The 26,785-nt window shown below is 38.9% G+C and overlaps 1 protein-coding gene and 1 non-coding gene across 2 annotated transcripts in view; one reads left to right on the top strand and one right to left on the bottom strand.

Annotated features, from left to right (window-relative positions):
* PARD3B (par-3 family cell polarity regulator beta) overlaps positions 1-26,785 on the top strand; it is a 1,353,776-nt gene that overhangs the window by 1,205,081 nt on the left and 121,910 nt on the right. Inside the window, exon 21 of the mRNA XM_043998182.1 lies at positions 5,924-6,059. Coding sequence (XP_043854117.1) covers positions 5,924-6,059 — 136 coding nt within the window. The remainder of the gene's footprint in view (positions 1-5,923; positions 6,060-26,785) is intronic.
* On the bottom strand, positions 15,248-15,354 carry LOC122752072. The gene has a single exon (XR_006355874.1). It is a non-coding gene; the product is annotated as a U6 spliceosomal RNA (small nuclear RNA).

The raw sequence follows: 26,785 nt of genomic DNA, 5'->3' as shown, positions 1-26,785 counted from the left end.
ATAACGCTTCCATTATACTCAGAATTTTAGCCTTAACATTTTGAGAAAAGGAATGGAATATTGGAGTAGTTCCAGAAGAGAGTAATAATTGGTTTTCTTCTGAAAGAAAATTATGGAGAGTGGTATGGAATATACAAGGGGAGGCTATCTGTATGTAGTATTGTATGTATTCATTAGTTTCTGTTCTTTGGGGGTGTGGAGGGGGGGAGGAAAGGGAGGGGCTGCATAGTTTCTGTTTGTTCCGTGTGTTGTAAGAGCTTTCTCCTCTACATTTTCTTACCAGTACTCATTCTCCCAGCTGGGAATTGATGACCAATTCAGAATCTCTGGAGCTGGTCCAATCCCCAATCCAGCAAGGATCTCTCATCTGCCCAGATTTCTGGGTAGAAAATTATTATTCTCTGCCTTCAAGGAGAATAGCAAAACATCATCAATAATCATAGTTTTTGTTTCTGCCTCACTTTCTGGTTACAATGCATTTTTACGTATATCATCTTCTTTGATGCAGCACATCTGGGAGTTAGGTAGCAGAGCATCCATTATTTCCATTTTAAATATAGGGAAACTAAAGCTCAAAATGCTTGAAGCTGAGGACCTAGATTCAAATCCATATTCAAATAGCCACTTCTGGGGGCAGCTAGGTAGCGCAGTGAATAAAGCACCAGCCCTGGATTCAGGAGGACCTGAGTTCAAATACAGCCTCAGACACTTGACACTTACTAGCTGTGTGACGCTGGGCAAGTCACTTAACCCTCATTGCTCCACAAAAACAAACAAACAAATAGCCACTTCTCCCTGTGTGAATTTGAGGAAATTATTTAATCTCTGTGGGCATTGGTTTCCCCATGTACAAAGTGAACTATTTTTAGACTAGATGATCCCTGAGAACCCTCTCACATCCCAGTCTGTGACTCTATGATTTACCCAAGGTCAGGCAGCTAATAAAGTGGTAGGTTTATGGCACAGTACTTGGCACATAGTAAGCATCTGCTGTGTCATTTCAATCCTGGGTTTTCTTGGCAAAGACACTGGAGTGGTTTGCTATTTCCTTCTCCAGCTCATTTTACAGGTGAGGAAACTGAGGTAAACAAGGTTAAGTGATCTGCCCAGGGTCACACAGCTAGTAAGTGTCTGAGGCTAGATTTGAACTTAAGATGAGTCATCCTGACTCCATGCTCAGCACTCTATCCACTGCACCACCTAGCTGCCCTAAATGTTCTAATTAGGCAATTATAAATATTATAAGGTGGCATAATTGGGGGCAGCCTTACATGATATATACTTATACACATACATACATACATACATACATACATACATACATACATACATGTGTGTGTGTCTTAATGACAGTGTTGGTTTTAGATTATACATTCCTAGATCAGGTCTTTACCATGTCTATTTAATTTAAGGTTCAGTTAGCACAGCACCAACCACAAGAGGATCATAGATTTAGAGCTGAAAGGAACCTCAAAAGCCATCAAGTTTGACCCCTTCATTTTACAAATCAGGAAACCGAGGCCCAGGTCTTCAGACTCCAAGACCAATATTCTTTCTCCTGAACCATGATGCTTCTCATTAATAATATTCTACCTTTTCTCAGAGGGTAAGTTGATATTAAGGGTTGCTAGGTAGCACAGTAGATAGAGTACCAGGCCAGGAATCAGGAGGACCTGAGTTCAAATCTCACCTCAGACACTTAGTAGCTGCATGACCCTGGGTAAGTCACTTCACCTTGTTTACCTCAATTCCTCACTTTTAAAATGAGCTGGAGAAGGAAATGGCAAACCACTTCAGTATCTTTGCCAAGAAAAACCCAAATAGGGTCACAAGGAGTCAGACATGACTGAAAACCCAATGAAAAAAATTATCTTCCCCACCCCTACCCCAAAGATATGTACTAAGGATGTACCGATATCATTCTATTAGTGTGATGTTAAATTAGAGTGTGCTATATGCAGTAAGGAACAAAAAAGACACATATGCATTTGCTGTTTATGACATCATCTGTTCTAACATACTCTAACTCTTGGATAAGTTGGAGGATAAAAATACAAGGAGAAGAATGTCTGTTGGGCTTGGATTGGGTTGAGTGTCTCACTAGAGACTCATGCACGAGTCCCTACAACTTTCTTTAAAATATGGACACGTGAAAAAAGATACCACTTGTCGCCAGAGAGTAAGGAGATAGTGTGTTTTGTCCTTATATGGTTTTTATGACTTTCTGGGGGTTTTTATGTTTTTTTCTCGGAGGCCAGGCTTCTTTTCTGGGGTAAATAGTCATGTTCTTACAAGCTATAGGGAATTCTCTGAATCCTAAATGGCTGAATTTGTTTTCCTTCCTTGTTCCCTGTACTTGAGAACGGCAATATGATCAAACCCATATTTTTAAATTTATGTATTTATAGGCATATGGGAGACTAGTTTACAGGCAAAGTATTATTTTTTTTACCACAAATGTAGGAAAATTGTGGGATTTTTTTTTAATATTGCCTTATCAGTTTCTTTTTTTTTTATTACTGATGACTTCATTCTGTTTGAATTCAATGCTTCAGTTTCTTTGGGGTAAACTAATAGATTATGTATGCGATATTTGCACAGCGTTGATTGAATTCATCTGGTGAGTTTGAATGTGGTTCATATATTCACATAATTGTCAGAAGCCAAGTTGAAATTCAGAACTGTTGCATGAGCATTGGATCGGGCATCATATTCATCTCACATTACTCAAGAGTGAGTGAAGCTGTTTTATAATATAGCAATGCTTTTCATGCCTGCCTATGGTTTTAAAAAAAGAAATATGGGTTTTTTCCTTCTTTTTCTTAAATATTGAGGTAAGTTTTTGTTGTTGTTTTTTTTTTAATAAAATACTGCAGTGAAGCATAATAGGAAACTATTTCCTTGTGGTTTGGTGTGATTTTTTTTAACATGTCTAAATATAAAACAAGGATGTGTAGTATCAGAGGTTTGGTTTTTACCAATAACGGGCTTCCAAATTAATGAGCTTTCATTGAAGACCTACTATTTCCTGGGTCATTATTTTAGGGAAGGTTTAGGAAATAGAAACTATGGTCCTACCTTCTTCAAAGTCTTTGTATTCTAGAGAATGCTAATCTTTTAAAAGATCTATAGCCATTATTTTGCTACTGTGATCCATAGCTAGGATTTGCATCTCTTTTTGGCAACACGTGTTACCAGGTTGATGTCTTTAACCCAGCTTGCTGGGATGTTTGCTGTTTAAAAAGTGAATATAATAGATGCCCTCTCCTTATCCATTCCCAGCCTCTAGTTCTTGGCTACTAAAAGAAAATCAAATATAAAACGTATGGCTCTTAATAATATCAATAGCTGGTTGGTCCTAAGGGTTTCAAAGCATTTTTTTGTTGTTGTTTTGGTTTTTGGTGAGGCAATTGGAGTTAAGTGACTTGCCCAGGGTCACACAGCTGGGTCGGATTTGAACTCAGGTCCTTCTGAATCCAGGGCCGGTGCTCTATCCACTGTGCCACCCAGCTGCCCCTCAAAGCATTTTTAACATACATTATTTCATTTCGTCTTCATGACCAAACTGTGAGGTAGAAAGTTCAGATACCCTATTCGATGGCTGGGGGAACCCAGCCATCGAAAGTGCTTTGTTCAAGATCATACAAGCAAGGTCTTCTGAGTATCCACTGTTTCTACTACCCTAGAGAGGTGGTATGTTGGGGCTAGAAAGAGTACTGGCCTCAAGACTCAGCAGATCTGGTTTCTAGTCCTTGCTTCTGACATTAATGGTGTGACTTTAGCCATCTCTCATAGCTTCTCACCACCTTGGGCCATTCTAATGAAGAAAGTGTTTCAGGAACAGGCTCTACCAGGTGTCCCAAAAATCTTAGTGAAGATTTCAGCTTCCATGGCTTAAAACTGGTGTAGGACTGAGGCAGCTAGGTGGTGCAGTAGATAGAGTACTGGCCTTGGATTCAGGAGGACCTGAGTTCAAATCCAGCCTCTGACACTTGACACTTACTAGCTGTGTGACCCTGGGCAAATCACTTAACCCCAATTGCCTCACCAAAAAAACAAAAAAACTGGTATAGGATTTTTGGGATACCCTGTGTAATTTTGTTATTGCCAATGTCATCAATCTTGTTTGAATCATCTCGTGGTCCAATCTGGTCCCCTAAAGGAAGGAAATTCTGTTCCCTCACTCACTCCTGCACATTCCAATGTTTTAATATCTCCTTCCCATACCCACTTTGTGTTAGCAGACACTCCCCTCCGTCATCTTCTGTGATAAATTCTTCCTTCTTTAGAGAACTTTAAGAGATAAAACAGAGAAGCAGGCAAGGTGGAACTGAATTAAGTAAGCCCTTGGAAGGATGGAGTCCATATGAAGTGCAGGAAAAATGGAGAAGACAGGGTATGCATGGGTCAGGCAGAGAGGCAAAATGTGGACAAGTAGCAACACTGATATTTTCTGCTCTCAGCTCTACTCACCTCCTCCATGTGAATGCCACCTCTCCCTGGTTTTGTTTGGCAATCTTCCACTCTAGTTGTTGTTGTTTCATCCCTTTCTTAGCCTTACTCCTTACCCCCTAGACTGAAAATTATCTGATTCCTTTATTAAAAAGTAAACCAACGGGGCGGCTAAGTGGAGCAGTGGATAAAGCACTGGCCCTGGAGTCAGGAGGACCTGAGTTCAAATCCGGCCTCAGATACTTAACACTTACTAGCTGTGTGACCCTGGGCAAGTCACTTAACCCCAATTGCCTCACTAAAAAAAAAAAAAAGTAAACCATTCTAACTAATAAAGATTGAGAGTCAGAGTGATATTGTGATTAGAAATAAACCTTGGATTCAGCAAGACAAGTTCAAGTTATGCTTTGACATATACTGGCTCTATCTGCCTTGTATACCAGGCAACTTTCAAAAACTCTAAGGTAAAATGTATATGGTAGAGGGTGTTTCTGAGAGTTCCCCACATCAATGAAATCTCAAGCCCAGACACATAAATAATGAAAGAACTGTGTGAGGAGGCAGTTTGACTTCCCGGAAAGAAGCCCCACCTTAAAATCAGGAAGGCCTATCTTTGACATATACTGCCTTTGCCAAGAAATTGCCAAAAAGGGGTCATGAAGAGACTAAAAATGCAACCATCAGCAAACCATTCTCAGTGCTCCCCAGTAACTTTTTCTAAGAATAACAATTGCAGGGAAGTTACTGATCGAGTCAACTAATAATTATTAAGCACCTACTATGTGCCAGGCATTGTGCTAAGTGCTGGCATACATTGCATAGAGGATAGAGTTCTAGACTTGGAATAAGGAAAATCTAAGTTTGTAATCCTGCTTCAGGAATTTATTAGCTTTGTGACCCCTGAAATTCCTTCTGCCTCAGTTTCCTTATCTGTAAAATAGGACACCTACCTCGCAGGGAGGCAAGTGGGAATCAAATTATATAATACATGTAGAATGTTTTGTCAGCTTTAAAGTGCTATATGAACATTAGCTATGATTAATATTATTGATTTTTATACTTGTAGTTTCCCAGCTAAATGAAATCATAGATTTGACCTCCCCCTCCCCCCCAAAGAATTGTCCTTTACAGATCCACAAGGACTCTTATTTAGAAAAATAAGATAATTATGCAAAGTATAATTTAGGCAAGATCTATGGTAATCTGATCATAAGCAAATATGTTGAATATTTTAATCACCATAAGAGGTCAGGATCTTAACTGAACATCCCACTCAAGAAGCATATATTATTTGCAAATCTATTTTTAAAATTTGATTTCTAGTTTTCTGTTCTCTCTAGCTTGCTTGAATTGCATTGTGAGGGTGTCTAAATTCACACAAGCCCATCCCTCTAAAATGATAAGCCATTTTTACAAGCAGATCAAAAACCAAGTTTTCAAGCAGCTCTGCATGCAATCATTTGTTTTCCAGTGGCCGCCCAACAAGTGGACATGCTGACCGAATCCAGAAGTTACGGAAGGAATATCACCAGGCCAGGCGAGAAGGCTTTTCTTTATATGAAGATGATGAGGCAAGAGCAAGGCCTTCTGATTATGAACAGCATTGGGTAAGTTTCTGCCTGGTTCTCATTACTGAAGTCTTTTTTAATATAAAAGTTGCAAAGGAGCTGTATTCTACAAGGAATTTTCCAGTTTCTAACTATTATCAAGTTAGCTTAGAGACTTGGGTTTCATAGACATGGAGATTCTGCAGACAACACCCCTGGCTTCTCATAGAAATTGTTTACATATATCAAACCACACTAATCTACAGTAGCTCCTTCTAATTGCTCTCATATTTAGCCCACTGCCACTACCACTGAACTTATGTAGATATGGGTAGAGCATACACTACTTTAGCAATACAAGGAAATTATTCACTACCTATTGGATGTAAGTCTTCGCCTCCCACCTCTTGGATCACATTGCTTTGGGCAAGCAGGAATGAATAATGCAAATAAGTCATCCTTACTAAGAGGTATTAAAAAAAAGTAGATAAATGTTTACTAGAAGTGAGCCATGAGAAATTAATGTCAGGAGTGTGATTTTCAAGTAGAGGCATCACTGCATACCAGTATTGTGTATTGAGTTTGTATATTGAATTTGAACAATTCACACCCATTATTGCCCCAGTATCCTGAGAGAGCCTTTGTTTGGAAATAAGCAATGTTTTCTATCAGAGGGAACTTTCTATGTCTTGTCATTTCAGATCCTTTACCCTTCAGGGGACAGAAAGATTTATCATAAAATTCTAGAAGGGTGTCTGCCATACATTTAGTTACATGAAATGACAAGGATATCTCTCCTATCCTCTCTCTCCTTTTGTGTAGGTATAGGCACTGGGCATCCCAAAAATTCTTCACCCCAAACGAATAAGGGGAGCAGAGTTGACAACATTTTGATCATCAAGTTTCATTCATAATGCGACCAGCACCCTACTTCTTCCAAAATCCCTTCTTTCTCTCCTCCAACCCCAAAATTCCTATGTTGTTTTTAACAGAATACAAAGGTGGTCTTCACTGGTATAGCATAACTGGTGATCCCCAGAACACCAGTTTCAGAGGAGCTAACTCTATTAGGAAAGTGGGGCGGGGGCGGGGGGGGGAACAATGGAAATGTTTTTTCTTCATTCATTAATAAACTCTTAACAAACAGTAAAAAGTGGGGGCAGCTAGATGGCGCAGTGGATAGAGCACCGGCCCTGGAGTCAGGAGTACCTGAGTTCAAATCTGGCCTCAGACACTTAACACTTACTAGCTGTGTGACCCTGGGCAAGTCACTTAACCCCAATTGCCTCACTAAAAAAAAGAAAGAAAGAAAGAACAAATAGTAAAAAGAAAGTGATGTGTGTAAGTAGCACACTTTAGATAAATCACAGTCCCAGCCATCATTATTGAGTTTATAGTCTAGGTAGGGGTAGGGGTTTGATATAAACACAAAAACCTATAATATGCAGTATTACATGCTAAGCACATTAAAGAGGTTTTTTTTAAGTGTTTTGTGATATGAAAAGACAAAAGTCATTACCAACAGGCAGTGACCAGAGAGAGTCATAGCAGCTTCAAGATGGCATTTCTGTTAGGCTTTATAGGATAATAAGAATACAATAGCAAAAAAAGGGGATGGAGGTCATTCTAGGCATGGGAAATGGTATTAACAAAGGCATGGAGGTGCATTCCTGAGATCAGAATCAAAATCACAGAATCTCAGGCTTACAAGGGACCTCAGAGGCCAACTAGTCTATCCATACTTGAGAGAAAAATTGAGTCCAATGACCTACATGTTTTCTTTTAATTTTCACATATATGCTATAGTAACATCATTAAATCAAAATACGTGAGTTCTGGTTTATAGAAGACTAATTCTTGCCCCATAACAGTTATCCAAAGCAAGTTCATTGACCTAATGGGCCTCTTTAAATGATGGGTTAAATGGCTCTTATGTATCAATCAATAGGTTCTACCAAGGACCTGTGATCTGACCCCAGGTGCTTAGAAAAGAGTGTGGCACTTTCAAATAAATCATAGTTGTTATTAGTTTTATTATAAAAGATGTAAGAATTGAACAGGTTTAATTTTCAGGAAAAAAAGAGCACATAGGATCTTGGGGTCTCACGTAGAAAGGCACATATAAGGGACCGGCCAGTCCCCTTTAGGTTTAAATAAGGTAATGAAACAAAATGATACTTTCATAGATCATTCGGCTAAGCACAGGGGGCTTAATTAGGCATAGCCTAGAAAGAATTTTCAACAAAGACTCTGGAATACTTAGCTTGAGTATACAATGCACCCCTCTTTCCTTAGCAGGGGACCATATTGGTGATTCAAGGGGTCTTGGGGCATCCAACAAGTCTCAGGGGCCCGACTTTGTGTAGGACCTTTTTTATGACCTAAGTAACCAGGACCAGCTCATAAGCTTAGGAGAGCCAATTGTTAAATTTTCAGTGTGAGCATTTATACCTCATAAATTAGCAAATGCTATAGCAGTTTGACTTATGACTTTATTGATCCTTCAGACTTAAGAAAGTGATGAGAATAGTGTTAATAATTCAGATTAAACTTAAAGTGTATCATGAGTACTTTTTTTTTTCCTTTTCAGAAAGCCAGTTATTAAACATTTACCAGTATACCCTTTCCAGGAAGCTACTACATCACCAAGACAGTAGGCCTCCAGGAAGCTGCATCTAGGGAGGCATAGCTTGAGCCTTGGCCTCTTGATCCCAGAGATAGCTAGGTCACCTTTCAGAGAAAAAACAGGGAGATGGGAACCTGATGGACAGTGGTCCTCTCACATCCTGGTGAACATTCACTTTAGGTCACACAGCTTCCTCCCGGCCCCTCAAAAAGGAAGGGAAATCATCACGACACAAGCTTGATCTTGCTATAGATTAGGATAGAAGGTGATTCTCTGAATTCCTCCAGCATTTGTACCAGCTCTTCCCAAGTAGAATGCCTGCTTGTCTCCACCTTTCAGATTCTAATTCCTTCAGAGAACCTTCTCCGGGGCAGCTAGGTGGCACAGTGGATAAAGCACTGGCCCTGGATTCAGGAGGACCTGAGTTCAAATCCAGCCTCAGACACTTAACACTTACTAGCTGTGTGACCCTGGGCAAGTCACTTAACCCCAATTGCCTCACCAAAAAACAAAACAAACAAACAAAAACAGAGAACCTTCTCAGATTTTCACCAGCTTGGAATTCTTTTCTCCAGGCTCAGATTTCCTAGAGGGCATTGTTTAGACCTGTATTTGGCCTCCATTTCATCCTTCTTAGACTCATGTTGATGGAGGTACATGTCAACAATTAGTTAAGTAGTTTGATTAATAATAGCTAGCATTTACATTGTACTTTAAGGTTTTCACAGATCTTTACATGTTATTTCACTGGATCTTAAGAACCCTGTGAGGTACGTGCTATTATCCCCACTTTCCAGATGAGAAAATTGAGGCTGTGATGTTAAGTGCTTTGCCTTGGGATCATATAGCTAAATAAGTGTCTGAAGATAGATTTGAACCTTGAACCTTTTTGGTTAGTTGTTTCAATTGTGTCTGACTCTCCGTTACCCCATTTGGGGTTTTCTTGGCAATGATACTGGAGTGGTTTGCCATTCCTTTTCCACTTCATTCTACAGATGAGGAAACTGAGACAAAGAGGGTGAAGCGACTTGCCCAGGGTCACACAGGGAGGAAGTATCTGCAGCCAGATTGGAACTAAGGTCTTCTGACTCCAGAAACAGCACTCTATCTACTGTACAACCTATTTGAACCCTGAACCCACTTCTAAATCTAGCACTCTATCCATGTTCTATTTTACCCCATACCCTCTCCCCCAGTCATTTCTTCAGTTGTTTGCAGCTGGTTCCTGGAGGGCAAAAATTGTGATCCATTTACTTTTAATGGGGCAATGGGGGTTAAGTGACTTGCCCAGGGTCACACAGCTAGTAAGTGTCAAGTGTCTGAGGCCGAATTTGAACTCAGGTACTCCTGAATCCAGGGCCGGTGCTTTATCCACTGCACCACCTAGCCGCCCCCGATCCATTTACTTTTATATCCTTTCCTCCTCAGTGTCTAGCCCAAGCATTCAGCAATTAATAAATATGAGAAGGTATGTGCCTTGAGAGTAGGGATTGTTTCATTCTTTGTAGCCACAGAGCCTAGGTTTGAACATATGGTTGTCAATTGGCTGATCAATAAATGTGTAAGAGGACAAAGTAATGGATAAGGAAGAGGCCCCATGTGTGTGCATGTGCATGTGCATGTGTGCATGTGTGTGTGTGTGTGTGTATATGTGTATCCCATGCTTTGAGTAGTCTGAACCTTGCCAAGAGTGGCCAGTGTTTCCGTTTCAAGGAAAGTAAGTTTCCTGGGCCAGCTGGATCCTAAGACCTTGCATCCTCACACCAGAAAGCACACTGTCATAAAAGAAGTGGGGTGTTCATTATGCTGGAGGTTTTCCAACATGCGTCTTTGAAATCACAGGCACTCTCTCCTCCCTCCTCTTCCCGAGCCAAAGAAAAAGCATTCGTACCTTCTGCCCAGGAATAGAAAAAAACAACCCTGGGAAACTTCACCACAATGGCGTAACCCTCAGGGTCTGCCAATGTGCTGCTCGGGCCTCTAGCAGAGGCCTGGAGGGGGCAGAGGATATGAGAATTCACATTTCATTCCTGTCACTCAAGCCCTTCCAATAAGGCAGAACTCTGAGAGCCAAGTTGGGCCCCTTTTGAAGAATACTAAACTCTTCAAAGTTATCTGATAAATAAAGACCACAAAATATACCCCTTTTGAGCAGACCCAGCCCACTGCATCTCTGTGGGCCCAGAAATGGGCACCGACTTTTGTCTGAAAGCTCATGAGGCCTGTTTCCATCTGATTAAGAAGACTCACTAGTGTCCTTTTACTGACACCGTAACACAACAGAATTTCTGATATCCTGGCTAGGGAAGGGGAAGAGGAAGGAATTATCTCACAATGTACTTTTAAAAAAAAAATAGGATAAATAGAGTTAAAGTACCCAGCAGGCTTAAAAGCCAGTATTGTGAGAGAAAGTGATCTCATGACAGGCAATTGGGATCCATAAATGTTTTAAAATAAGGTCAAAAATTCATCTTAAATAAGGTTGCTGTGTGCTATATATGTCTCTCCCTGGGGTTTTTAATTTTTTTCCCCTCTGGTCTTCTTTATTGTTTTCTATACAGTCCTTCCCATCTCTGTTTCTCCTATTCGCTGCTCAAATTCTGTGACACCTTTTTTTCCTCCTTTTTCTAAGGAGCCCCTGAATTATTCAATTCACTCTTTTAAAGTAGATAAATACACGCAGATTGCAGTGTTTGTAAAAAATCTCACTTGAAACTTCAAGATTCTTTTCAGTTGGTCTGTTGGGGAGTTTGTTGTTTCATTGTTGGTTGTTTTTTTCCCCTGCTGTTTTCCTGTCTGTGAAAAGCTGTGGAGCCAAAATCACAAGAATTAGATGGTGGCAAGCGAAATAGCTTAGCATGTTTTTATAGGCCCAATTAAGCAGGCTAGATATGCTAGCTGTGAAGTGTTAATATTTGCCAAAGGAAAAAGAAATACCTGTTATCTGTGTTAGTATTTTATTTTCTGGAAAACTTGTTAAGACTGTCACAGTGCAGGGGCAGCTAGGTGGCACAGTAGATAGAGCACCAGCCCTGGATTCAGGAGGAACTAAGTTCAAATCCAGCCTCAGACACTTGACACTTACTAGCTGTGTGACCCTGGGCAAGTCACTTAACCCCAATTGCCTCACCAAAAAAAAAAAAAAAAAGACTGTCATAGTGCTCTGGCAACTGGCTGCCTCCCCTCTTACTGGAATTTGAAGGCTTGTTGCTTGAATAATAGCAAGATAAATAACCTATGAGTAATGTGAGAATCAGTGGCACTCTGAAATTTTGGGCAACATGGTTCCCTTTATCATCATCTTTTCGGGGCCTACATCATACCGATATATAATTTTTATTTAGAAATTCTTTGAATAATCAGATAAATTGGAAATATATATGTGAGGGGTATGTAGATTTGTGAATTTAGAAGGAAGAATGTGTAAGCCTACCCATGTCGTGGGGGAAACTAGAAGTTAGTAACTTCTTTGGTTACTTAGATTAGTAACCTAAGAACTAATATGGTATTATCAGGAGATGCAGAATGAGATAGTAGCCAGAAAGTTGTCCTAGAAGTCAGGAATACCTTTGGGTTGTACCTCATCTGTGACTCTGAGCAACTCATTTAACCTTTCAGTGCCTCTGACATCTTCTATAACTTGCAGAGTATGTGTCGATCTGAATTGGTCCAAGGACTTTCCTCACTAGATATTGTCTATACCAATGAAATCATGAGTCTAGTCCTCTCCTTTAAATAAATGAATTTTGTTGTTGTTGTTTTTCCTTCATTCTCAAAAAGGACTATTACATTAGGGTGATGTCATGACTTACACTGAATTGGATTTAAGTAAGGGAGGGCTATGCAAGGTCACCAGCCTCACTCTCTCCTCTAGAGCCATCTGGGTCCACTGGCAAGATATGCATCAAGATGATGGAGATGGCCCCAGATGTTGGAGATGGCCCCAGATGTTTAAGGCAACTGGGGTTAAGTGACTTGCCCAGGGTCACATGGCTAGTAAATGTCTGAGGTGAGATTTTAACTCAGGTCCTCTTGACTCCAGAGTCAATGCTCTATCCACTGCATACCTAACTGCCCCAGAAATGAATGAATGAATAAATTAATGAACGGATGGATGGATGGACGGATTATCTTATAGGCTGGTTACAAAGTTTTTCAGCTACAGCAATTCTGGAAACACAAGTGTAACCTATATTGAGGGTGGTAAACCCCATACCAACAAAATGTTAGAGCCTTGAAATTTTGAAGTATGGTATTGTAGACTTTACACTTGGCTTTGTCATTCTCTAATTCTTTAAGGTAACCAGAGCTTCAATGCAGAGCTTGTGGGATGAATAAAATAAATTCTGGTTGCCATATTTTAGAAAGAATAATGGCAAACTGGAGTCCATCCAGAGATGAATGACCAGTATGTTGGAAGGGCTGGAGACAATGCTGTAAGAACATCCATAGGGATATTCAACCTGGGGAAGAGACAATTTAGAGATTACATAAATCAGCTGTCATCTGGTATTTGGAGAGATGTGTCTTTTGTCTTTTACCAAAGTGAAGAATTGGGAACAATGGTTGAAATACTTCTGCAATATAGTGAAACTCATTCTAACAATTGAAGCAGTTCAAAAGGGAAGTACGCTACCTCCAGTGGTAGTTCCCCCCCCCCCCCTTATCATCTGTTATCATGCAGGCTCTGCAGGAGCCTTTCCTGTGGACAGGAGATTCTCCTGTCGAGTTGTCTCTACCTTCTATCTGGCCTCACACCAATGTATTCTCCACCTAGTGGCCAAAGTGATTTTTCTAAAGCTTAAATCTGACCGTGTCATCTTCTTTCTCAATGAACTTCGAGTGAATCCCTATTACTTCCAGGATCAAATATGAAATTTTCTGTTTGGTATTTTGAAAGTCTTCATAACCCATATCACCTTCCCAACCTTCCTGTATTTCACCCCCTCTACATCTACTATGATCCACCCACATTGGCCTAGTTGTAATTCCTGGAGCACCACAATCCATCTCCCATCTACATGCCATTGCATTGGCTGGACCCCATGCCTGGAATTCTCAACCCTCTCTCCTCCTCTGCCTTTTAGTTTCCCTGATTTGGTTTTCCTCAAGACTCTGCTCAGATCTCACCTTCTCCAGGTAGTCTTTATGATTAGAATGTGAGCTCCCCAGCCTGGCACATAGTAAGCATTTGATAAATGTTTGTTTACCAACTGACTTTAGGTTTTACAAAGAACCTTCCTCATAACAATCCTATGAGGTAAATGGTACAAATATTATTGGCCTCAGTTTACATAGGAAGAAACTGAGTCTCAGAGAGGGGTAGTGACTTGTAGAGAATCACATTAAATATCAAGACAAAAATCCAAGATTAGTATCCTTTCCATTTTGCTAGGTTGCCTCTAAAAAATCTTAAAATGATAATGATGACCATTGTAATTTTCCCTTCTAAGAGACTTTAGAAACACTAAGTGACAATTAAGATTTGATCATCTAAATTTTTTATTACAAAGCAAGGCATTTTCAGTCTGGGGGGTGTCTGTAAATTTAGATGGTGAAAAAAATCCCATCTTAATTTTCACTAGACTTTAACTGATATATAGCATTTCCATTAATTATGAACATAGGCAACAGCCATTATTCTGAGAAGGATCCATGGGTTTCACCAGGCTAAGGAAGAGGTCCACAATATGCACGTGCGAGCGCGCGCGCACACACACATACAAACACACTCACTCACACTCACACACTCATATACTCACACTCACATACAACCCTGAAATAAAAGAAAAATAAGAGAAATATAAAGAGGAAAAAAAGGCCATGGTGTTATTTATTCTGTTTACAATTAAGAGTTTTTGTTTTTGATTTCTGGGGAAAATAAAACGTATCTCACTTAAGAAGGAAATGTCTTCTTTTCAATATCACTGAGTCTGGTGGAAAGGCAAGGTATTTAAAGGGAAACTCTAATGGGCACTATGGACGTGTTATCTTCCAAAAGCTTGTTTTTAAGTCATTTGTTTGGAAGTTGGAATACATTTTCCATAAAAGAAATTTTATAAGTGGATGTTTAAGTTTCCAAGCCATCCCACAAAAGCATTTTTAGCTCATAACATAGCTGTACTATAAAACTAATACAACTTGCCATGAAACCAACCTTATGCTTTAGCCTAGAAAAGAAAAAAAAAGTTTCCTCACCCTTTTTTGAGCACAGGATGACCTTGGGAAAAATTTTAAAACGTTTAAATATTAATTTTTTAAAAATATTTTTTAAATTTAAATAAATGAACTCTGTCCTCAGTACCTTCCCATCTTCTTTTCTGTGTCCCTTTCCACAACCCCCAATACACATCCCACCTTTAAGGTACCCTTCTCCTTGGCTAGACCTTGCACTATAGCAGACCATAGAGTCCCACCTCCCTACAAACTTCATTATGACCTGTGACCTTTCCTTACCCTACTCTAATCATAATTCCTATTCCTTCATTTCAACAGATCTCACCTAAATTAAGAAGAAAATGAGCCTAATTCAAACAAATTTGTGAGAGAGAGCCCCTTAACCTTCTCAAAGGTTCTACCATTTCTATAGAAAGAAGGCTTCTTTTTTTTTCTTTTTTTTTTTTTAAATATGGAACGCTTCACGAATTTGCGTGTCATCCTTGCGCAGGGACCATGCTAATCTTCTCTGTATCGTTCCAATTTTAGTATATGTGCTGCCGAAGTGAGCACGAAAGAAGGCTTCTTAAGGCAATTAAATCAACTGTTGATGTAGTTTCTGGTACTATGACAAGGAAAAATTAATCTATTCTTGTGAAATGAAAGTATTTGGGAACAGGGGACTGTGGTTCAAGTCTGTTCTCCTTTTTACATATTTTTCCTTTCTCTACTTCTAACTTCAAACTTTACCTAAAGGCTTCAGATTTTCTTTTCTCAGTGGCTTCCGAAGGAGGTGGTACATTGAGGTGGGGGCTACAGGGTGGCAGAGCCGCCTCCATCTGTATGCTGATGGGGAGTTTGTGAGTTGGCTATTTGTATTTCAATAATTGACTATCTATTTTTAAACACTTCAAAACTCCTGTCTTCAGCTACTTGAATTACTCCCTAATTCTCACTATGTAACTTTTCTCCAGTCCAAGAGTGTTGAAAGAAATCCAAATGGATGCACTGAGTTTCGTCAGTACTCTGTTAAAGTTTAAATAAAATCATTCTCGTCCATGCTATAGCCAAGCAGCCTGGCCTACCTCTGGCTCTAGTCCAAACCTAAATAACAAAAAGGGAAAGGGAAAGTTCAGAACCACATTATTTTTCCATAATATGTCAAAAACTTCTATGTTGTACTTACATTAGAATGAAAAAAGAACTCTTTGTGCTCTTAATGAGCAATTAATTCCAGCTTCAGGATGTTGAGTTTAGAATAGGTTAGGCACCCCCAAACCACAAGCGTTTGTGTTGGATCATGGTGAAAAACCAAAATTCCATCTTCTAGAATAATAACATTCTTTTCTTCTAGTGCAATGGGAGAAATGACAATTTTATATAATATGGGATACCATAGCAGAAACTCCTATGAATTCCAGATTTCCTAAAAGCTCTTGGAATTGCTTAAAGTCAGTTGCTTGCATTTTAGATGATTACAGAGAAATTCTGGGAAGAAAAAACATTTTTATATGCTCCTTACCCCCAAATGAATATGTATAGGCCCTAAACAAGTAGAGATCTAAATTAGTATTTATATTGTATGAAAAGTATCGCCCTAAGTATAATGAGGGTACAAATTCCTTATGAAACCGTGTTTAGTTTTTGAATTTGGTGCCATAAATTTCCCTTGCTCCAGTTCCTGTTGTAATTAACCAATCAGAATCCTCCAATGACTACTCTGGTTCTGTGAGTTTGGCTAACATTTTGGCTAAAAATCATCCTGAAATGTTATAAGATCTGTTCTTATCAACTAGGAAAAATTCAAGTGTTGCGAACACATGAAGAAAATTCATTTTTCTAAAAGACACAGAGAAAAGTCAGAACCAGAAATCTTCTGAAATGCTAATAACAGAAAAGTGTTAGCATTGGATTCTCTACCAAAAAAAAAAACAAACCAATACTGAGGAATACAGTTTTGTAAAATGTGCCAGTCACTGTGACTTTAAATCATCTAAAACTTTCCTCTTATTTCTTGTATTTCCCTTATCATGGGCCTATTTATCAAGCTCCCAGTCCTGCTTTACATTGTGCTGGTACCAAGAAAGCAAAGTTGATGCAACTGAAATCGAACAAAACAGGAGTGAAAAACTCTCCTCATTTGTTCCAATAACCGATCTAAAAGGAGAGTAAGTAACACATTGAGTTACTAAAACCACTGGGAAATGTTTTCCTTTCTCCTCTCTTAAAATAGTTAAGTGCTTCTGGCTTACCTCCATAATACCTCCTGTACAAGATCCACCTCATGCCAGGTTCCTTCTCACTCTGCCCATTACCAGATGCCTCTCCCTTCATTTGGGGCAAAATCAAGAGAAAAGAAGTCCATGAAATCCAATTCATTTTTTTCCCAACTTAACATGCAAATATACAGCAAACGTGCGACAGCTGCTACCATCGTCCATAGGAACATGAGCAGAGAGCAGAGGGGTGGTGGTGTTGTATTGGTTCAGGGAGGATATTAATGTTTGGAAGGTTTCCCTTGAAGAGGAGCAGTAGGGAATGGGGCGGAAGACATTCTACTTCACAAGCTGATGTCTCTTTTCTAATGAACCTTCTGGCATGCTTTCCAAGAACATGCGCCCCTGAAGCATGTTGGGATGCCATTGCTTTTCAGAATTTTGTGCCCCATGGTGCTAATTGCCAGATTACCAGATTTGTGTCTAACAGCAGCCCTCCATTTTCATTTTCATTCATTCCTTTCCGTTGTTTCATCTATTTAGTATGTAAAGAGTTTTCCTATTTTCCATGCACGCCTTCTAAAGCTAACTTCTAAAGTTTAAATGTCCAAAGAGCATTGCCATAATAGTGTAACATATATGTGTATGTGTATATGCATTCACATATATACACATACATGTCACACATGCATGGTTAATTATGTTGATTCATTTGCTAATATTGAACCATCCTTGCATCCCTGATATTGATCTCATTTGGTCATAATGAGCACTTTAGATAGGATTTTCTTTAAAATTTTTGATTCAATATTCAATAATGATATTGCTCTATCATTTTCCTTCTTTCTCTTTCTCAAGTTTTGGTATTAGGACTCTATTTGTTTCATAAAAGGATCCCAATAGGAGCATTCTTTCTTAATTTTTGAGAATTATTTGTGAAGTATTAGTACTAATTTTTCTTTCAATGTTTAAAAGAATAATTCATCAAGACCAAGAATTGTTTTTCTTTGGTATTTCCCTTACATCTAGATCTATTTCCTTTTCTGAGATTGAGTTATTTAAAAAGTCTTTTTAAAAAATATAGCTAGCCTTTAGAGAGTTTAGGAATTTTATATTTTTGAAGGTATTCCTATTATGTGTTCTCAACTTTGTTAGTATATAACTGCATAATGTGTTCTGATTTTTTTAAATGTCTTCTAGTTTTGTTGTGATTTTGCTTTCTCATTTACTATTTTTTTTACTATTAATTTGATTATCTACCCTTCTCTTTTTATCAAATTATATAAAGGCTTATTGATTTAAAAGAATCAGCTTTTAGTTTTATAATTTCTATGGGACATTTTGTTTCCAGTTTATTCTCCTCCAATTTCTAATATCTCTTCTTTTGTACTTATTTTAGGTTTGTTTATTTGTTGGCTTTCTAATTTTTTTTTTTTTTAGTGAGGCAATTGGGGTTAAATGACTTTCCCAGGGTCACACAGCTAGTAAGTGTTAAGTGTCTGAGGCCGGATTTGAACTCAGGTACTCCTGACTCCAAGGCCAGTGCTCTATCCACTGTGCCACCTGGCTGCCCCAGCTTTCTAATTTTTTTAATTCATATTCAGATAATTAAGATTCTCTATTTTGTTAATGTATGTTTGTAGAAATATAATTTTCCCCTGACAACTGCTTTAGCTACATCCCAACAATCTTGGTATGTTATTTTATCATTATCATTTTCTTTTCAATATTAATTATTTCTATTATTTGTACTTTGACCCACTCATTTTTTAAGATTTCATTGTTTAATCTCCATTGGTGTCTGTATCTTATTTTCAGTCCTTGAACCAATTACTATTTTTATTGCATTATAAATGTATTGACTATTTCTTTTTACATTTGTTTATAATATCTCTATGCCCTAATATGTGGTCAAGTTTTGTAAAAAGTTTCATGTGATGATGAAAGATATGGTGTACAGTTTTTTTGCTCTCTACTTTAGAAGACACCATTAGTCTTTTAACTTTCATTTCCTGTTTATCATTCTGATAGGCTTATCCAAAACTAAGAGATAGGTATCAAAGTATTCTGTCACTATTGTGTTTCTTATAAGCAACAAATTGTAGGGTTTTGTTTTCTTATCCAATCTGTTCTTTTTCATTTTACTGGTTTGTTTAATCCATTCACATTTAAAGTTATAACAATTATAATTATATTTTCTTCCATTTGTTCCTAATATTTTTCAAGTTTTATGATTTTTTCCCTTTTCTACTATAAACAGAATATTATGTGTCCTTCAGTTACTTCAGCATATTCCTTTTTAAGGTCGTGCTATTCCCTACTCCTGCTCCTTTTTCCATTAGTTATCCCTTTCCCTTTGGATTTTTGCTTATTTGTTCTTGTTTCTTATTTTCCCATTTATCTGGTTATTTGATCCCCCCCTGCACTTTTTTCCTTCCCAATAAGTAGCTTCCTTCTTTCTCTCCTTCCCTTTCAACTAGTGCTATCCATAAGTTGTTTGGTTTTTATTTCACTTTTTTACTCCCTTCCATAATGGGTTTTTCATACTCAATAGTCCATATTCTCTTTCTATCTACTCTAGACAATTATTCTCTGGTGCCTGACCCCAATAATTTTCTAGTCTCTCTCTATTTTCAGTATAACTCATAGAATTGAAATTTCCAAGGTATCCATTTTGGGCTTTCTTCTCTAGTCAGTATCAGCCAGTGCCGTGTAGACTTTGCCCTTTGGATTCCCCTTTTCTATTGACCTCGCTCTCAGAACAAAACCAATTCCAGCAGGTGACAGAGAAGACACTGGCCCCTGGTAGAATACCCAGCAATAGACCTAAATGTGCAGTCCATCACTGATCTATACCCTCCTCCTGGTTACCTTTTTTCCTGAATTTGCCTCAAAATCTCTTCTCTGGGTCCTCATACTTTTCCAGGTGTTAGTAACCTCAAGAGTTCCAATTTCCCCTCCTCCCAAAGTAGGTCTTTTTAAACACCAAATTCCCCAGCCCACACCTAGCACAAGTTCCCCATCTCACTTTATAGAAAACTGCTTCATATATAGAAGCATTTATCAATAGAACTCCTTCCTACTATCAAAGTAAACTCTATCCTTTCCCCCCACCTTTTCAATTCTTCCCACACTTCTCCTCACTCCCTATAGGTTCATATCTTCCTGAGACCACAAGGGTCACCTTCCCCTCATTGCTAGCTCTCAGTTTGACCACTGTACACCACAAAGTCCCTTCTGTCCCCCTGCTCTCATCTTCTTTCATTCACCTTTCCATTTGTTATGTAGTGTCACAGAAAACATTGATTTGTCTATAGGCTGGGTATTGCTAGGTTCTGTTCCTAATGCCTCAGTTCCTCTTCTTCACCTCTTCTTTTCTTCCACTTGACTTCTGCCTTTACCTCTGTCTCTTTGTGTACATTTAGGGAAAAGTATCTTACTTGTCTCTCTACTATCATTCTGTTGTTGTTACTGTCCTTGACTGCCACATTTATTCACTTCTGCATTTCTGTTCTCTAGGGTATTTAAGAAGCAAATAATCTCTTTGGGTCTGGTTGTTTTTCTAAGACTATTTCAGATGCCTCTTTATTATTGAAATCCATTTTTCTTCATTTCTGGTTAACCTCAGATTTGCTGGGTACATCAACCTGGGCTGTATCCTGAGCTCCAATGTTCTTCAAACACATTATACCATTTCCTCCTGCATTTTCTTGTGGGTGCAGAATAGGCTTGTGTTATTTGAATTTCATTTCCTTTGTATTTGAAGGTCTTTGTCCTGATTTCTGGTAGAACTTGTCATTTTCAATTGAATTATTAAATTTAACTGCTACTTACCTTGGATTTTTAGCCTTCCCCCACAAGAGGCAATCTATGAATTCTTGCAACTAGTATTTCATTTTCTATGTTTAGAGGTTTTAAGTAGTTCCTTTATATTATTTACTGAATTATGGTATTAGTATTAAGGTTTTTTGTTCTGTCTTGCTCTTCTGGGAGACCTATGATCCTTAGGCTCTTCTCTACATATCATGTTTTTAAGATCAGTATTTTTGCTTGCATAATGAGCATATTTTCTTTTAAATCTTATTGGATTTTGCTTCTCTTCTAAATGTCTTTCACTTTTGTGTGTTTGCATTACCAATCTATTGTTTTCTGTTTTGTATCCTTTGTGAGACTTGCCATTTTTGTATTCTGCCCATTATCATTGCTGTGCTGGCCATAAAGCCACTACTTTTATTTTTCTCTTTTCCTACTTTTATCCTTCTCATTTCTTTTTTAAAATAGTCAGAAACAGCATATCCTTGTTCCACATTCTCCTCAATTTCTACAGGGGCCTCTATTTCATAAAGTGTTTGGATCATTTTCCTTTTTTGCAATATTTATTCATAGATGGCTAAATTCATTTATTAGATCTGAAGGTCATATTTCTTTCTTCTGTTCATCTTTTTCCTATTTAATTTATCTACTTATGGCCAAAGTCTTTGAGTTTTCTTCTTTCTGAGATCTTCTTTCTAAGATTTCCCCCTCCCCCCTCATATTCCTCTATTGTTCACTATCTGACTCCTTCCTTTTTGATGGTGGCTTGTGGCTTCTTTGGGGGCTGGATTTCAATGTATCCAAGCCTCTTTCACATTGAGCAAGCCATGGTTCACCAGCCTACATCTCTACCCTAAAAGATCTTTGGATAGTAAGAACTGGTTCCAGCTAGATACGGAGCTCTTTCCCTTATATTTAATGGAATGCCACATCTTCCAGACCCACAAAGCATCCCGTTCCAATGTCTTGTCCAGCTTACTCTATTTCTAGTTTTCTGCCCTGGCAGAAAATAGCAGTTCAGATAGCTTCCATACTAGTGCCATGAGAGAGATTTCTGTAGTTTGGGGCTCTAAGGCTCTGGAAGGAAGGTGAGATGGGGTGTGGTGTTGAGCTCTATTTCAAGCACAGACACATGCCCTGCCCTTGCCCCTCTGTTCCTGGCTGTCCAGCAAAGATCTTTTATAGCACAGACTGCTGCCTCCCCAACAAGCTTCTGCCCCTGGAGACTTGCCATGGTGTGCTGGCTGGCTGTCAGGATCTGAACAAACTGCCGCAGCCTGGAGCCAGGATTTCCAGAGCACTGAAGAAAGGGAGGGGAGATCAGGGTAAAGGGCTGAATTTTGTTGCAAGCCAGTGTGTCAGATACTTAGGTAGGATTCTTGAGTGCTGAATGAATCTTCCCTGCCTGTAATGTGAGAAGTTGGGAAGGGATGCTGAGTGAGTTCACTGTAGAAGTCTTTTTTTTAAATCTTCCTTTGGATTCCAGGTGTCCTAAATCATGGAGACAGCTGAAGTTGCTTTATAATAATTTCTGCACATAATTTCTGTTTTAGAGAGGTTTGAGAAGTTAGAGGGAATCAGATAAATTGTCTAGTCCTCCATCTTGTTAGTCTTGTCCCTATTCACTTTCAGCTATGCACTTTAATTTAAAATAATTAGAATCCATCCCTTAGGACAAACAGATATGTGGTCATGCTCTTTCCTGTGTCCAATTTTAGACTCAATACCTTGCCTAGAGTATTGTTATTCTCCTTTACAGTGAACTGAAGGCCACATCCTAAGACCAGCAGGGATCTGAGTTCTCCTGCCTATCATGTTCCTAGCAGGATCTCAATTCCCAGCACCAGATTAATGGTCTGCTTAACTCCTTCTCTACTCAACTGGCGTCTGCAGCTGGACCCCTTATAAATTCATCACCTTTGTTTTTAAATCCTGAGTCTCTTTAATTTACCAGTGTCATGGGGTAAACCTATTGTCTTTGTCAATCCTTCAGGACCATTTCTTCAAATGTAAATGAACCACTCTAGGTGCCTCTAAATGGGCTGCTCTAGGTGGCTGCTCAAAATCTGAAAAGGCAAAGAAAGTCTAAGGATCTTTGCCCCAAATCCTGACTTATATCCTTGACTTGGGAACAAGATGATCTAGTGGAGCTGCTATTAAAACAGTAGATTTAGGTAGTTTAGAAGATTTTTAAAATTTTTATCAGGTGCCCACTGATGCTTTTCTTTTAAGGCCTACTGATCCTGGCTATGTTAATACTCAAGATATTTCAAAACACAAAGACTCTGCCTTTTCCTTGAACTCTTATATATAACAGGTTGGTTTCTGTGTTTATCAAACTCCTAAATAAAACTTGTAACTCTTGCTTTGAGGTTACTGTGTAATGTAAATCAGCTGTGAGGCACCTGGTGGCACAGTAGATAAAATGCCAGGACTACAGTTAACAAGACCCGAGTTCAGCTCCATCCTCAACTGGTTAGTAGCTGTGTAACCCTGGGCAAGTCACTTAACCTCTCTTTGTCCCAGTTTATTCAACTGCAAAATGAGGATGATACTTACTTCCCAGGGTGGTTGTTGTTCCTAGGAGATAATAATTGTAAATTAGTACAGTGCCTGACATATTGTTGTTTAGTACTTTAGTTGTGTCTGACTCTTCATGATCCCATGAGTACCCTATATCCATAGGGTTGTTTTGGGGGGGGGGGTTGGCAAAGATATTGGAGTGGTTTGTCATTTCCTTCTCCAGTGGATTTGGCCAAACAGACACACTTAGTAGGTGCTAAATAAAGGCTTATTTCCTTCCCTTCTTCCTTCCTTCCTTTTTTCTGAAGTTTTTTTTTGTTTGTTTTTGTCTGTTTTCTTGGGGGGGGGGCAATGAGGGTTAAGTGACTTGCCCAAGGTCACACAGCTAGTAAGTGTCAAGTGTCTGAAATGTATTTGAACTGAGGTCCTTCTGAATCCAGGGCCGGAGCTTTATCCACTGCTCCATCTAGCTGCCCCCCCCCCTTTTTTCCATAGAACAAAAAAGGAAAATGGAAATGACAAGATTCAGGTTGCAATGATAATAGACTAATGAAGAGAATCGTTTCAGCCCAACAACTATGCTTTTTGGAGCTCTTAAAAAAAGGATGCCAAGGCAGGTTACACATACCCAGGGAACTGAGAACTCAACTACCCTAGACAGGTACGTATTTGTCTTATTCTTAAACATCTCCAGGGTAAGGAAAGTTCTAACTGTCCTGATGAAACGAGCTGTATTTAACACAATTTAATTTCATTACAAATGTTCTTTTCTTAAATTCAGCTTCCTTTGCCATAAAAATGATTTATATTGAGTAGTATGCCTGGAAAATAGTACGCCTCTTTTTCCTCCCAAAATGTTAGCGCCTCATTTTTCTTCCAATGTTCTATGGTAAAGTGGAACGCAGTGTCAAACTTCTAGACCAGTTTCCTCTCTGATTCAAGGAATGAAAGGTTCCCCTGCAAAATGCATTAGTAGAACAACCTGTCTGGCTCCATCACAACCATATTTCTAGCATCGTTGAGTTTTCAATGCCCACCAAAATACGAAGGACTTGAGTATTTTTTCACACAGAAGATGTGAAAAATCATTAGAAGGTATCTCTGGGTGTGACTTATGAGCAATTATCTATGAATATATAAAGGTTTTATTTTCTCTGTCAAGCTACATCATTATAATTATTTCAAATGAAAAATAAAGTCCCTGCCACAGGCAGGCAGGGAGAGATTGGGTGCATAACTTTATTAATTCTTCGTCCAAGGACCGTAATGCAAATGCTAATCTAATAACAGAATCACATTTATAATGCACAAGAAAATTCGAGCTTTGAGTTTAGAATGATGCTCAGGAGACTTAAATGGTTCTAGCCAAGACTTGTCCTTTCTCACATTGAACTAACATTCACCCTTTATCTCTGTAAACAGCTACAGTAACAATGAGAATTTCAAGAAGGTCCCATTACTCTTTAATGGTCTGCCATACTCTCTACCCTCACCTCATTCTAATCTTGGCAGTTCATCCTACTTAAAGCTCACCAGAATATGGGGCTCCCCCCACCCCACCCTCTGGAACTAATTCTGGCCCAAGAGGTGTGGGGGAGGGGGTGGTAGAGATTTTCAGGGTCCTATTTATCCAGCTTAAAACGAATTCTGTCTCAGTGGTGGTCCCACCCGTGACCTAAGTAACATTAGTCTTTCAGTTACTGGGATCCTTCCTACCTTTGTTATCTCCTACTGGAGATCAATAGATAGCATGATGGCCTTGGATTCAGGAAGACCTGAGATCAATTCTTGTCCCTGCACACTTGCTAGTTGTGGGCTAATCACTTCACCTCTCTCTCTGCCTCAGCTTTTTTCATCTGTAAGATGGGAATAGTAATAGCACCTATTTGGAGATAACATATGGAGAGTGCTTTGCAAACCTTTCTGTCACCATCTCACAGTAACTGACTTCTGACCTCTGTTCCCTCAGGACCCTTAGTTTCAGCCTCTGTCACCCCTCACCCAGTATACCAGCCACAGATCACTGGCCTCATTGGACTTGAGATAATTGTCACTTGGACTCTCCCTCATCACCCACTCCTACCCCAGCTGGATTGATACATATATTTTGTTTGATGATATATAGGCACATAGTAGGTACCTAATAGATGTTAATTGATTAAATGGATCAACTTGGACCTTCCCTCACCATCTGCCCTACACCAGTTGGATTGCTATATATATTTTGTTTGAGCATTTATTTGTTTTCCTGTTGTCATCCCCATTAGATTTATGCTCTTTTAGGTCAGGGATTGTCTTTTGTCTCTTTGTATCTCCAATACTTAGCACAGTACCTGGCACATAGCAGGTACTAAATAAATGTGGATTGATTGATATTAACTAGCTTGAATTCTGCTAACTCACTTTGCCTCCTACCTATCTATTTTTCACCCTTACATCCCCAAATAAACATATTTCTGTTCATGGACCTGTGTTTAGACTTCTGTTCTCCACCCAATCCCAGGGATCCTCCTGGACTTTTGGTTCTGCCCTCCCTTCGTTTTACCTTCCCTGTTGTGGCTCAGTCCCACTTCTGAGAAACCCTTTCATTTGAAGCTCATATTTATTTTTTATTATAAAAGTATTTATTATTTTACAGTTACATGTAGCAATAGTTTTCAACATTTGTTTTTATAAAATTTCTAGTTTCAGATTTTTCTCCCTCCCTCCCCTCCCTCCCCTCCCTCCCCCCTCCCCAAGACAACAAGTATTTTTATATAGGTTATAGCTCATATTTATTTTTAAAGATTTTAAAACAGAGGCTGCTTGATTTCTTTTCACATCGTTTGGTAAATATAAATATTCAGAAAAAGATAATAATAATAATAATAATAACATCTAACATTTATATAGCAATAACATATGTTATCTCAATCTACCCTTACAAGTTCCCTGAAAGGTGAGAGATATCAGGCTCTCCATTTTATAGATTAGGAAACTGAGGCAGACAGGGTAAATAATTTGCCCAGGGTCATGCAACTAGAAAGTCCAAGTCAGGATTCAAACTCAGGTCTTCCTAGATCCAAGCCCCAAACTCTATCCATTATGCCTCCTCACTATCTCAGAGCGAGAAAGTAAAAAAGGCCAATGCTTGGTACCAGTGTGATAGGCTTGTGAGTCCTCATATACATAGCACGCACTGATATATAACATTCATGCCAATACAGGTATCCCCGTCGGATGTATTTACCAGCCTTCTCTGACAGAAAAACACAGACATCAGCCTGGGCGTTATCTTATTGATGGATCTTACTGGTTAAGCCCATTTCCATTTTCAACATCTTTTTGAGTATCATGGACCGTACATCTATATCACTACCTTTCTTCAATTCTTATGAAAAAAAAGTAATGAAAATTCTGATTTCTCCACACTATGGCATAGGTTTCTTGAAGCTGGAAGAGTAGAAATAAGA

The sequence above is a fragment of the Dromiciops gliroides genome, chromosome 3, assembly GCF_019393635.1.
Source record: "Dromiciops gliroides isolate mDroGli1 chromosome 3, mDroGli1.pri, whole genome shotgun sequence".
Taxonomy (NCBI): Eukaryota; Metazoa; Chordata; class Mammalia; order Microbiotheria; family Microbiotheriidae; genus Dromiciops; species Dromiciops gliroides.
Note: the sequence above shows the minus strand (reverse complement) of the source record. Positions and strands in the feature narration are given on the sequence as shown.